The 13,921-nt window shown below is 30.0% G+C and overlaps 1 protein-coding gene across 1 annotated transcript; it reads right to left on the bottom strand.

The window, feature by feature from the left end:
- Positions 1-953: 953 nt before the first annotated feature.
- LOC107491712 (pleiotropic drug resistance protein 1) lies at positions 954-11,130 on the bottom strand. The gene is made up of 23 exons (XM_016112618.3): positions 10,655-11,130; positions 9,602-9,722; positions 9,232-9,320; positions 8,597-8,681; positions 8,313-8,472; positions 8,131-8,207; positions 7,551-7,604; positions 7,372-7,462; positions 6,976-7,277; positions 6,595-6,879; positions 6,199-6,515; positions 5,950-6,104; positions 5,670-5,773; positions 5,408-5,564; positions 5,150-5,322; positions 4,739-5,071; positions 4,354-4,644; positions 4,172-4,255; positions 3,957-4,090; positions 3,519-3,746; positions 3,269-3,440; positions 2,902-3,156; positions 954-1,342 (listed from the first exon to the last, which is right to left on the bottom strand). The coding sequence occupies exons 1-23, from the start codon at positions 11,044-11,046 to the stop codon at positions 1,076-1,078; spliced, it is 4,326 nt and encodes a 1,441-aa protein (XP_015968104.1). The 5' UTR covers positions 11,047-11,130; the 3' UTR covers positions 954-1,075.
- Positions 11,131-13,921: the final 2,791 nt, after the last annotated feature.

Below are 13,921 nucleotides of genomic sequence, written 5' to 3'. Positions count from 1 at the left end.
TAATTAGTGTACCTTTGGTAATTAAGGGCAGCGTGGATTTTTTTTATTTTTATTTTTAATGTTTTTTATTTTTTAAATTTTATAAATAAAAAATAATCTTATTTTTTTATTAAATTCTAAAAATAAGAGACTAAAAATAAAAATATAAAATGAAAAAATAAATTAAATACGTCTTAAATTTCTCGAAAGAACAGGTGTATATGAGCTTGAAGGTGAAGCACTCTCTCTTTCAAGTGTTTAGCTGATTTAAAGCATGCTAAAACTTAGTTTTATTGAAAATTTTTCTTTGTTTCAATTTGTATTGGGCTTGGTTATGGATTTAATATCCATTCAACACATTTGATTGCTTTGTTTTATTGGTTTGGACTGCTACTCAATTGTTTCGGCCTACCCCATTTAAATGAAACAATCGAATCTTTTTTTTTATACTAAACGGGGCCTAAGGCCCATGAAACAATCGAATCCAATTGGGTGTTTAACCCAATAAATTAATATTTGTTATCATTATAAATTAATTTACATTCTTAACTCAACATTATGTATTTTTTTTTTTTTACCAAAGATAAGAGATTCGAACCCGCAACTTCTTAATTGAATATGGAGAGACTATACCATTGTTATAACTCATTGACAATTATTATTATATACTTATTCTCATTAATTACGAAGTTATAATCTTTTCGTATATTATTATTTTTTAATAGATTTTTTTAAAATTTATAAATTTTAATAATATTATTGCAAAAACAATAATTTAATAACTAGATTAATTTATTTTATTTTAATTTATTAAATAAGTAAAATTATAATGAAAATCAAAATTTCTCTCTTCTATTAGAGATCAGAAAAAAAAATGGGACTCTTTTAGTCTTTACTTACTATTTATGATACAAAAATTTATATAGTTATTTTTTTATCATAAGAAAAAATTGAATAAAGTTCCACATTAAAAATATTCTTAAGACACATGATAGACAAAATCTTTTATTATTAATGAGGATTACCATTAATACACTACTACTAAAGTACTAATACTAAATATCTAACGATCACAATCTGACTTCCATTGAATTTGTTAGCGTCGTTGGAAGTTAAACATCTTAATGGCAATGGCAAATACCAATGCAAAAGTAACTGCAAACCCTATAATTACAACTCCAACCACTCCTAAAAAATCGTGCTTGAAACCAAAATAATTTCTCAAGAAGTCTTGTACTGTTGTAGGTTTGCCATTGAAGTCTATCGTGTCTTGCATGTCTCCAAATTGCGATGCCACCAATCCATACAAAGTCCAAGCTACTGGATTTCCCCAATAGTACCATCTCCACCACACAGGAATTCTCTGTTACCAAAAGCCAAAAGCCAAAATAAAAATAAAAAAAAAATAGTATAAGGAACGAATAGAATATTTATATAATGTGTATAATGGGAATATATAGATGTTCGATTTAGTAGGATATTAGATGTTTATTATTCCTGGTATCCGAATGGTTATTCTGAATAATATGAGTATATTGTGTTTGAGAAATTAGTAGTATTTTAATCTGGATGTTCATTTTTTACTTCATATTAGGCTAAATAAATAACCCATTGTGCATATTGTACAAATACTTTATTAACTTCTTAGCGAGATTCAAAAAAAACTACTAATAATGTAGTGCATTTGTATGCTTAGGAAAAGAATCATCAATTAATATGCACCACACATCTAACTAAATCATGACTAAGAAATAATTCAATACTTGACATTAGTATGCATTGTGTTTTCTTCGATAACAAATGATATTGTAGTAAATTAGTAGTGAGTTATCTTTTAGGAATAAAATAACAAACATGTTAAAATCATGATATGTACAAAAAAAAAATTATCAAATTAGTTATTTATATAAAATATATATTAAAATACGAAACACATTAAAATATATGGTCATTTTCACTTAAAAGTATACAAATAAAATAAATAGTCAATATATTTCTCACTTAAAGTGATCTAAAATTAAATTATTTTAATCATTTTCATAACTGATATGCATAATTATTTCAGACTGAAAGGTTTATACAATTACTCAATTAGAATGTCATTCTATAAATTTGTAAAGCATAATCTAGTTTTGTGCTCTATAACTGGTTAATAATGAGATGTTTAATTATGTTCAAGGTTTTGGTGACAAGTAGGACATTTGTTAAAAGTGCAAAAAATAGAAAGATTGGATAGAAAACATATAAACCGCTGAAGTTTTCAATGATATTAAATACACAAAAAAATCAACTTCTTTTTTATAAAGTTTTTTTTTTGTTTTTATATTTTTAAAGATACTTGTGAACAGACCCGTTATATTTATATGTACATATTTAATAATTAGTTAATGGGCAAATTTGTTCCTGAAAATTATTTGTTTTTTAAATTGGTTCTTAAAAGATTTTTTTAAGCAAATTTGCTTATCTTAAATTAATCACATTAGTCCTTTAATTATTTCTATTGTTCATGGCATTAAAATTTGTTGGTATGGCATGTTAAGTAAAACATAACAATAGACTTGACTGTCCTAATTGGATAGTAACATAATAAGTTTATAAAATTAGATCAAATCAATCTCAAATTGAGAGATTTTAATACCTCAAAGTCCTTCAATTTAAGGTTGTGTTGATCTGATTGCATAAACTTATCATGTTAACAGCCAATTAAGACGGTCAGGTGTACTGTGATTAGAATGATGGAATAATTAATGTGACTAACTTAAAATCTTTAAAAGACGAATTTGATTAAAAAAAACTTTTTGGGTGCCAATTTAAAGAATGAGTCATCTTTCACGTCGAATTTGACCATTTATAACTAGACACAGTATTTTACACTATATATATCACCAACATTTTTCCTCAACAATTATCCTAATAACTTACTGGTCGTGGAATTGCGAATCCTGAGAAAAGATTCCACACTTGATAGAATCCAGATGAAAGTATAACAGCAATTGGTGGAGTTGGGGTCATTGCTGCAGCCATCATGCCATAATAGGTGAAGTACAAGAAAGTGAAGTACATCAAGAATAAGTACCAGAAAACCTTAGTCACTGTCCACTCAAAACCAATCATTGCATAAACTATAATGCCATACACCACAGCTTGTAAAAGGACATAAGGGAGTTCAATCACAACCTGTAAAAAAAATATTAACAACGAATTAAATTATATATTAACACAAAAGCAAAATAAACACATAAACTATATACAAGTGAGGAAGTTAAAATTACAAATTTAAATTACTTACCTGAGAAAAAGCATATGCAAAAGCTGAGTACATTCCAGCAGCTTTTTCCCTATAGAACACTGTTCTTTCCACAAACACCAATGGTTGTGCTGAACTAGAATTCCTAATACCAAGAAGAAGAACAGCAGCATACATGGATCCCATAGCATTGAAAAGATCCTGTCGTTTTTCACTGCAATATAATGATTATGAAATATATAAAGAGCTTTATAAATTAGATTTTGTTAGTTTCCAATTTTGTCTGTCTTACATTTTGGATCCAAGGTTCCAAAAGACGGTTCCAAACAACAGGGCAACAGCAATGGTGTAGAGAAATCTTATAGCAGTGTATGGAGGATTTCGCCAATAAGACCAATGTTGCTTCCATAAGCAAGCCATGCATTGAGTGAAAAAGGACCTTGAGTACTTGGAAGGAAAATAAAGGTCCTTAGAACCTTCAACTGGGATACTTAATTGATTAATAAGTTCTTTGTTTCTCCTGAAACAAATGACATGGGCCAGTTTAGATAAATAACCATTTGAATATGGTGGAAACTCGACTTCACGTGAAGTTGATACTTGAGAGCCGTTAAATGATTTGACTGATTTAACTAAATTTTCATCTAACGACTTTTAGATATCAACTTTACGTGAAGTCGACTTCACCTGAGTTTTTACCTTTGAATATTTATACAAAAGAGAAAAATACCTATACAGCGATGAATCTTTGTACTCCTGAGCAAAATCAATTCCCAATTCCATTTCTTTTGCTAAAGAAGTTACTTCCAACATCCATGTAGCTGGATTATAACCATCTTTAATCTTGCAGACACCTTGAATTTCCTTTTAAGAGAAAAAAGTGTTAACATGAGTGAATACTTTAGCAAGATAAAACTACAATGTTCCTAAATTTTTAAGTGCTACCTCAAAGTAATTGATTAAATGAGAACACTGATATCCAAGTGGCCCCACATATATTTCTTGTCCTCCTACTTTCATTAGGAAAAGCTGCACTTGGTGAAAATTAAATATTAGAAACAAATTAATGAAAGCAAACAAAAATTAAATTTGCTAGTTGCCACAACATTTTACTCTGTCTATTAGACCTCATCAAAAGATTCAAATATATCAATGCAAGGTTGATGGATGGTGCAAACTACTGTTCTTCCAGTATCTGCTATGTTCCTAACTGCTTTCATAACAATGACAGCAGCCCTTGCATCAAGCCCAGAAATTGGTTCATCCATGAATATTATAGAAGGATTAGCCACCAACTCAACTGCAATAGTCAACCTTTTGCGCTGCTCCATTGAGAGACCATTAACACCTGGCAATCCAACTATTGCATTCCTTATTAGATTCAGCTCCACAAGTTCCATGACTTGTTCAATGAACATCTGCAAGAACTAGTCATTTCCAAACTTAGTAAAGTGATAAATGAGATCAACTATTTTTTTTTTTTTGCATGGAGTGAAGAGATTTGTGGTTAACCTTCCTGGTTTCAGCATTGATTTCAGCAGACAATCTAAGCCATGCTGAGTAGACCAATGATTCATATACAGTGACGTTTGGCGAGTGGATATCATTTTGTTCACAGTATCCAGAAATTCTTGCAAAGGTTTCTTGATTCTTTGGATAACCAGAAACTGTGATGCTTCCGCCGATATATCCACCGGTTTTTCTACCAGAGAGTACATCCATCAAAGTTGTTTTGCCAGCACCAGTGACACCCATTAGAGCAGTAAGAACACCGGGCCGAAAAGTGCCACTGATACCCTTTAAAAGGCATAATCTGTCCTCAAGAACACCATGGATCTTCATTTCCTATAATTCAGTGCAAGAATTCAGTAAAATTATACTTTCAAAATAGCTAAGAACTATGATCAAAGTGCTTTTCCACACCTGTGGCATATCAACAGAGTAAGTTATTTCATCAAATGTAACGGCACATGGTTCAAAAGGAAGAATAATTCCTGTCTTTCTGTTATGATTGTTCTCCACTCCACCTTCTTTTTGAGCATTCTGCTCATTGCTTTTAGATTGCTCTGACTTAACACCATGTTGCTGCACAATTGCTGCATGATCAATTTGTAACATTAGTCCATCTCATCTACTATATAAGAGCTTGATTGCTGTGAAAAACGGCGCGAAGGAACTCACGACTCAAGAAAGCAAGAGCAAGGATGTAACCAATGTTGAACACTATTGTATATCCAATCAATGCCCCAACACCTATCCAATACCAATTTGACTGTGTGAAGAATCCACGGGACTTCAAAACTTCAATTCCTAGTGGTTTTGTGGAGTTAGGCAGAACCTTGCATCAGAAAATATATCCAAATATTATATGGTTTGTATCATTTTGTGAAAACACAATTTCATTGGTGAAGAGATGGAATGACTTAATCTAAATTAGACTTACATGTCTCCATTTCTTGCCTAGAAACTCATTATTTACAATGGCATTCTGTCCATACATCATAGGTGATGCCCAAAATCCCCATAACCACCATTTTTTCATATTATCTGTGTTCATCAAGTAAACAAAATAAGCAAACAAAATTAAGTTAATGTAGAACAATAAGATATTTGGTTATGGAGATATAGACAAAAATAGGGACAGAAATCTAAAGGTAAGCAATAAGTGAAGAAAGAAACATTGATGTTTCTCAAATAAAAATAACTTTTGGTATCTATTATACCTTTTGACAAGATGAAACCACTCACTATAACAAGGATGCTCAATGTAAATGAGCCAATTGTGAAAGCCACTTTACTACCAAGTGCTGCAATAAATCGGAATACGGCAGTAGCCATCTGGTTAACAAGTACAAGAAGAAGGAACTGCCTAAAGAATCTGCACAAAGTAGAGACATATATGCAGCCATGTAAGCAACTTAGAATTGAAATTGGTTATTGCATGTAAAGATTTGAAAATAGAGCTGTTTTACCTTCCAACATCTGGATCAAAACCAATTACATAGTAAGTAAGAACTACCCAAATTCCCACTTCTGTGAAAGTTATGGGAAGCTTTAGGATCCACTCAGGGAGAACATATACCCATGAAGGGAAGAAGAGAAGGTTTCTTTGCTTGTAAAACATAGGAAGCTTAGAAATTGTCAGAGTCAGATCAGCAAATCCATTTAGCACAATCAGAAGAATGCAATAGTACATTGCACCAACATATATACCACCATCCACCACAGAATCTCGATGCATATTAGTCCGGAAGAAAATCGTCATTACAATGAAGGCCACTACAACAATCTAAAGCATGTTGTATAAAGTTAGGAATGGACTAACTGAAAAAGAACATGAAACCTTGCAATGGCAAAACAAAACTTACTTGGCAAAGCTTGAAGATGTGAATGAATGAATTGCGCTTCATTAGTAAGTATTCTCTAGAGAAGCATGCTTTTAAGAGTTCCCATTTTCCTATGCCATAAAGTTTGGTTGCCAAAGCAGCTGGGTGGCTTTTAGACTTGTCAAAGTGTGTAGCAAGTTCATTATCAATGCTTATCCCAACATGGAATGAATGCAGTGCTTCAGCAAACTCTTTTGCTGTCACAAATTCATAAGGTTGATGATCTTTGTGTACCCAATATTGTTCCTGATCTTTCCTTGATGTCACCTATTATAACATATCATAATAAATTTGTGTAGATCAAATTAAATAATGCAGATTATGGATACAAAAAAAAAACAACACATCATTCAAATTTATTACTTCTAGCAAAAAGTCTGCAACTCCTTTCCTCTCAGGACATTTAAAGCCCATGAAGGCGAAAAATTCGAGAACATGTTCACGGGGACCTTGATATACAATGTGGCCATCAGAGAGTAGAATAATGTCATCAAAAAGATTGTAAGTCTCTGGTGCTGGTTGAAGGAGTGAGACAAGGGCAGTTCCTTTAAGAGAGTGGATGAGATGCTTCAGTGAGTTCACTACTCGAAAAGTTGTTGAGCTATCTAAACCAGTAGATATTTCATCCATGAAAAGAGCTCTAGCTGATCCAACCAGCACCTCTCCTATATTTGTATATATACAATTTTTCTAAAATTAGATTCTTGTTTGTGATAATTAAGACATTAATGATTGAAATCTAGCTTGTTCTTGTTTTACCTGTTGTAAGAAGTTTTCTTTGCCCACCAGAAATACCTCTTAGCATTGCATTTCCTACAATAGTATCAGCACATACTTCTAGTCCCAAAACCTGAAAACATGAATTAAAACAACCAAAAAATAAACACAAAATGACTTCATGATTACCAGAGAAAACCTTAAAGTGAAATAGCTTTTACCTTTAGAATAAAATCTGTAATCAAATTTGTCTTCTGGCCTTCTGTTGCTACAGCCTGATCATAATAAATCAAAAGTTTAACTAGTTGATCAACCTCAATATGATAAAAATATAAGAGAATATTTTGCTAACATTATTTTCAACAGAATTTAAGAAAGACTAAGATAGCGTTTGTTTTGAGGTACCGAGACTCAGAGATCGGGAAACTGAGACACAGTATCATGTTTGTTGGTTCAGAGACTAGTAATAAAATTTCTGTCTCTGTCTCCAAAATTTCAGTATTTCAGTACCTTCAAAAAGTACGGACACAGACTAGATAGAGACCGAAACTTTGATAACATTTTATACTTAAAATATCCTCATTTCAATTAATTAATTTCAATTTTACCCTTTGTGCAAATTAAATTAGAGTTTCATTCATGTTTTAATTTCTGTCTCCCATTTTGCACCCATTTTGCACCAAATAAAATATTGAGATTTATTTTAATCTCTATGTCTCTTAGTCTTTGTCTCTCATCTTTCCGTCTCTATCTCTCCACCAAACGCTACCTAAGGGATGCAATGAAAACAAGTATATATACCTTCATATAGACATCAACATCTCGATCAGGAGTAATATTTTTTTCTTTCTCTCTTCTAGACACCTCTTCTAGCAAGTCTACATATATAAATGCCAAACATATTTTAGCACTTTATTCAATTTTGCATTAGATAGAAGAACTCTCGACAAAGAAACAAAACTATGTATCTGTTGTGTACTAACCATAACGAATTCCAACTCCTTGTACTCTTGCTGAGAAGGCTAGTGTTTCTCTAACCGTCATTTCTCCAATATGAAGATCATGCTGAGAGACATATGCAGCTGTTCTTTGAGGTACAAATTCATTCATCTCATGACCGTTATAAGTAACCTTACCGTTCAACTGATCAACAATAAGTCACACCTTCATAATTAGATTCATCTCATGTGCTCCAAGAACTTTTACAATCACTTAGTTTCATTTATAATATTTTAAAATTCATCCCAAGTAGACATTAAAATTTAACCTTTAGTTTTGAATCAAGTTTTCCTGCCAAAGCCAAGAGGAGTGTAGTCTTCCCAGAGCCAGGGGCTCCCAGAAGCAATGTTGTTCTGTACATGAACAAGTGGAATTGTTATCACCAGAGGTGTTCATAAAATAACCAAATTATGGTTAACCGGTTAAAAAACTATAATCATATTTTGGTTAACCAATTTAATAAAACAATTTTAAAAATTATATCCATATTATTAAATAGTGGTTAACTAAAACCAAATTTTAAAAATCGGTTTTTAACCGATTAACCAAAATCAAAACTAAATTTTATACAATTCTTGTGTTCAAATTGATTAACCGATTTTTTACAAAAGAACGGTTTTTAACCGATTAAAATCGATTTGTAATCAGTTAAAAACCGATTTTTTTTTAAATCCAATTTTTTATGTAAAAAATCGATTTTTTTTAAAATCAGTTTTTTAATTTTCTAACTGGTTAATAAACAATTTTATCATATAAAATCAATTTGATTAATTAACCAAATTATATTTTTGACTAACTCAAAAACAAGTTTGTTTTTGGATTAACCAAATCATGAACGGCCCTAATTATCAGTGATAATGTCAATCTCATTAATTGGAACAATAATTTCTATACTTTTATTACCTGGCTGGCCTTATAATTCCACTAACATCTTGGAGAATAGTTATGCGTTGCTTCCTGGTGGGAATTACATGAAGGGTTCTTAATAAACCCTATTCACAAACAGAAAATGTGTATTAGAATTCCTTCATATGAATTTCTCCTAAATTGAAAACACAAAAACAATCAAAAAAAAAAAAAAAAAAAGTCCAGTTCCTAAAATATTTCAATCACTCGTTTATGTAAGGAGAAATAAATTCTCTCATTTTTTGTTTCAATTGTTTAACATTTTCATTCATATTTTTATCTTTTCAATTAAAAATATATAATAAAATATCACACTTGATAAAACAATTGAATGGAAAAAAAAAATCTATTTCCATGCATATCTTACTTGCACTATATTGAGTATGAAGTTAGCGAAGGTAGGCAAAGCTCTAGTTCCTAGATGAACTTCTGCTTCCACCTTCAAATGCTCAAATCGGACCTCTATTGTTGGAAGAGTAATACCAACCCTGAAATAAGAACAAAAAGATAGAGCTCATCCATGAAATCCAATAACAAAAGACTAATGATACATCACTAACAAAATTTATCATTTTTTTATAATTTTTTTCTTTTTTAACTTCTTTATTTGTTTGTGGTTGTTTTTATTTCACTTATTTTGTTGGACTTTCTTGTTAAAAAAATACAAAAATATTTTTATATTAAATTTTAAACTTTAAATTTTAAATTATAATAGTATAAAAATAAAGTATTAATTTAAAGTATTAATTAATATTGATAAAAAGTATTAAATCCTAACATTTCTCACAACAAAAGGCACATTTATTAAATTCAATTAATAATAATTTACTCTATAATCTTATAATAAACTATTTTCTCTGACAAAAAGATGAATGATAATATTTTAACTATGGAAAATATAAACTAATACGATAGCTCTTCCATCACATAGGATAATTTTTGAAAAAAAAATCAATTTTAGTGAATATTGAGTTAATTTACATTTTACATGTTTAAAATTATCCATGCTCATATTTTTCATGGCATGGACTAAAAAACTATTAGTTTTGAAAACAAATAATAATGTAATAAAATAATTATATTAGATGTATACTAAAATCAATCATTAAAATTAATTATTACTATAAAATATATATTAAAATAAAAAATATATATTAAAAATAGTTAAATAATATGTATGTATACACAAAATACATGATAATTTATTTTAGTATATAAATAATAATTTTCATAATTAAAATATTGAAAGAAATACTTTCTTAATTATTACCTTAGTAAAAACTCTAGTGCAGTCGACTTCACGTAAAGTTGATAATCAAGAGCATTAAATGATTTGACTGATTTGACTAAATTTCATTTAACAACTCTCGGCTATTAACTTCACTTGAAATCGACTGGAAGTGAATTTGAACCAACTTACCTTTCAATACGATCCTGGAGTTTGAGGAAGAACTTCTCTGTATCCTCTTGACCAGCAACTCTAACCAATCTCTCAAGCAAAGCTCTTCTTTCTTGCAACCTAAGTTTTGGTATACACACCTCGTCGGCCACCCCTTCGGGGGTGGCCAGCAACCCTCTCCTCATCCGCGCAACCGTAGGTAGTTTCTGAATGGCAGCCCACTTGAGAGCTTCCTCATCATCTTCCTCATCTTCTTGGTGAAAAGAGAAGTTGTTGGGAAACGTCTCCACGCCGGTGGTATCGTTACTCCAAAGTGATGAAGAACTTTCTATCAACATGTTCTTGAAACTCTCTCTAAAATTAGTACTACTAATCCTACGAATTCCCGCTCTGGAACTACCTCCTTCATCCATTATGATTATTACTTGTAGTAGTTCCTTGATTCTAGTGTTTGGCTATATATATGAAAACATGATTTAATACCATCTCTGTTAATAATACTCCATAAACTTGTATTAATCTCTCTTTTAAGAAAAATACTACCTTTCTTTTTCTTTGTCCTAGATGTAAGATTGCGTTTGTTTATAGAAACAGAACACTGAGACAGGGATATAGAGACATAAAATTGTGTTTGGCAGAAGAGACATGGACATAGACAATGTGTTTAAAGACACTGAATTAGTGTATTTTGTGTCCATCCTAACAGAAAATATACGAAGACACTAATAAGGAACACAACTTATTTTTATTTTTTTATTATTTTTGTTAATTTTATATAATTATATTTTTTCTCTCAAATTTTTTGAATAAAAAAAATAAAAATAAATTAGATTTTCATAATTTATTTTAATTTATCATCAAATAAAATATAATAATACAAAATTTTGTGTCTATCTTGTTCTATCTTATTGTCCTATCTTATTCTCAGAAACAAGCGCGGTCTAATGTACGGTGTGGTATTTTTCATTACAGAAATTTAAAATGAGTGACCAATTACTTATTGATACATTCACATGGGCTGCTACTTATGAGAGGTATCACTAGTGACGAGTGCAAGCATTATATTAGTGATAATGATTCCTGTAACTTGGCATTTGTCTTTTTCAAAAGGGTCAACTCAAAACACTATATCGGATTTTTTCGGTTACTTATTCTCTTATGTTTCATTGGAGGAATATCGATAAAAAGCAAGATTGTGCTAATAATCAATCTAATGTCATGTTATCAACTTATCATATGGACAAACCATTAAACATATTGAATTGGATGATATCATTGATTATGTCATGTGAACCATACTTGCTAGGACTTTGATTAATGATATCAAAATTAAACCTATATTAAAATTAACAAAAATACTATTTTTACATTAAAATTAACTATTAAAATTAATCATAAATATATTTATATATAAATATTAAATAATGTTATATGTACACTAAAATTAACTACTAATATAAAATATATATTGAAATATAAATACACATTAAAAATAAATTAAACCACACATATATTTATACACAAATATATTAGTAACTTATTTTAGTATATAAATAGTATTTTTAATAATATATATGTGATTTAATTTATTTTTAATATATATTTATATTTCAACATATATTTTATATTGATCACTAATTTTAGTGCACACCTAATTATAAAATTAACGATGGTGGCACGATCTCTTTCCACCAACTAATTGAGTACAACCCCACTATTAACGACTGTGATTCTGCCAATTAAATAAAATAGCCGTGGCAACTTCTTTATCTCTTTTCACTCACTCATAATTAAAAAGATAAGTTAATTTATTTTATTTTTTAATATTTCTTTAGGATATTGAGGATTTTATTCTAACACATTCAGATTTGATCCAAGTTGCGCATTAGCAGGTGAATTTTGCCGGTTAGAAATAAGTTTAAAATGTTATGTAACATGTGGGATTTGAATTTTTAACCATTAAAAATATAAGAAAATTGTAACCACTGCACTACTTATTTTTATTATTTTACTTATATATTTTTTTCTTGTTACTTTTAATTATTTATTGGTTCATAGCTTTATTATAAATTTATTTTTTGCTTTTTAGACTTTTCTTTTTTTTTTTATTTCAAACCTTCTAACACTCTTTAAGCTAATTATATTAAAGAAGACTTAACAAAATGTGAAACTAATCAAGTTGGGTTGGTCTAGTGGTTAGCTCACTAGTCCGCTTAAGCAAGTGTCGGAGGTTCGAATCTCGCCTTGTGCATGCAGCAACTCATTGGCCAGCGGCAAACCCTTAAATGGAACTCAGTACCGCGACGGATGGTAACCGCGATGGTATTTAAAAAGTAGTGTTTAATTTGTCAAAAAAATTAAAAATTAATAATTAATTTTTAAAATATAAATACAAATAATTTTTAAATATTTAAAATTTGTTAAGAAAATAAATTAAACAAAAATTAGACACTACATTTATAAACATTATAGAATTAGTCATAATAAATTGTAGGACGGTTGATGATACAACTACAAGTTTGACCTCTTAAAAATAAAGTCCAACTTGTTTTTATCCGTAGCTGTCAAACTCTTTCTAGGNATAAAATAAATTAAAAAAATTTTAAATATAAAATGGTTTAACGAAGGGGCAAAAAGCCTAAATTAAAAAATTAATTTAATGAATAAATTAAAACTCTTGAGACCTGGTTTCAACTTTAAACAATTTTGGTCAATGGATTTATTGTTTACTGACCAATATTTTAAAAATCAGATCGGATCGAATCTATTGGCTCGATCGGATTAATTGAAAATCGGTTCTTTGACTGATCCGATTATTCTCAAAAATCATCTTACAAAAAATTGGTAAAAAAATTAACTAAATTGGTAATTAACTGATAAACTGAATGAACTGGACCAATTTTTTGAAGGCCTAGTTCGCTATTCAACATGAATGTTGTCGTTTTGAACAAAAAAAAAATAGAAAGCCCAAAAAGACGCAACACCCCCTCACCCCTTTCTTTTCTCATAAACGAATTAAACCAAATCCTGCGGCCGAGACTTGGAGCTAGGGGTAGAATAATCTGCCTCACAAAAAGCTGCACCCGGGTTAAAGTCTTATAAGAAAAAAAATGAACCCTTAAATGAACTCATGTAGTATGTGTAAGTGTGTTGTGTGAGTATGTAATACATGAATAATGCCTAGAATTAGAAAAAAAAAACCTAAATGGCGCAACTTTAGTAGCCACCTCACACTCACCATTAGCAATCCTTGCAACCAGTGGCAGAACCAGAAATTTTATAAGAGGG

Source organism: Arachis duranensis, chromosome 6, assembly GCF_000817695.3.
Source record: "Arachis duranensis cultivar V14167 chromosome 6, aradu.V14167.gnm2.J7QH, whole genome shotgun sequence".
NCBI classification, from domain to species: Eukaryota; Viridiplantae; Streptophyta; class Magnoliopsida; order Fabales; family Fabaceae; genus Arachis; species Arachis duranensis.
This window is presented reverse-complemented; position numbering and strand designations above follow the sequence as displayed.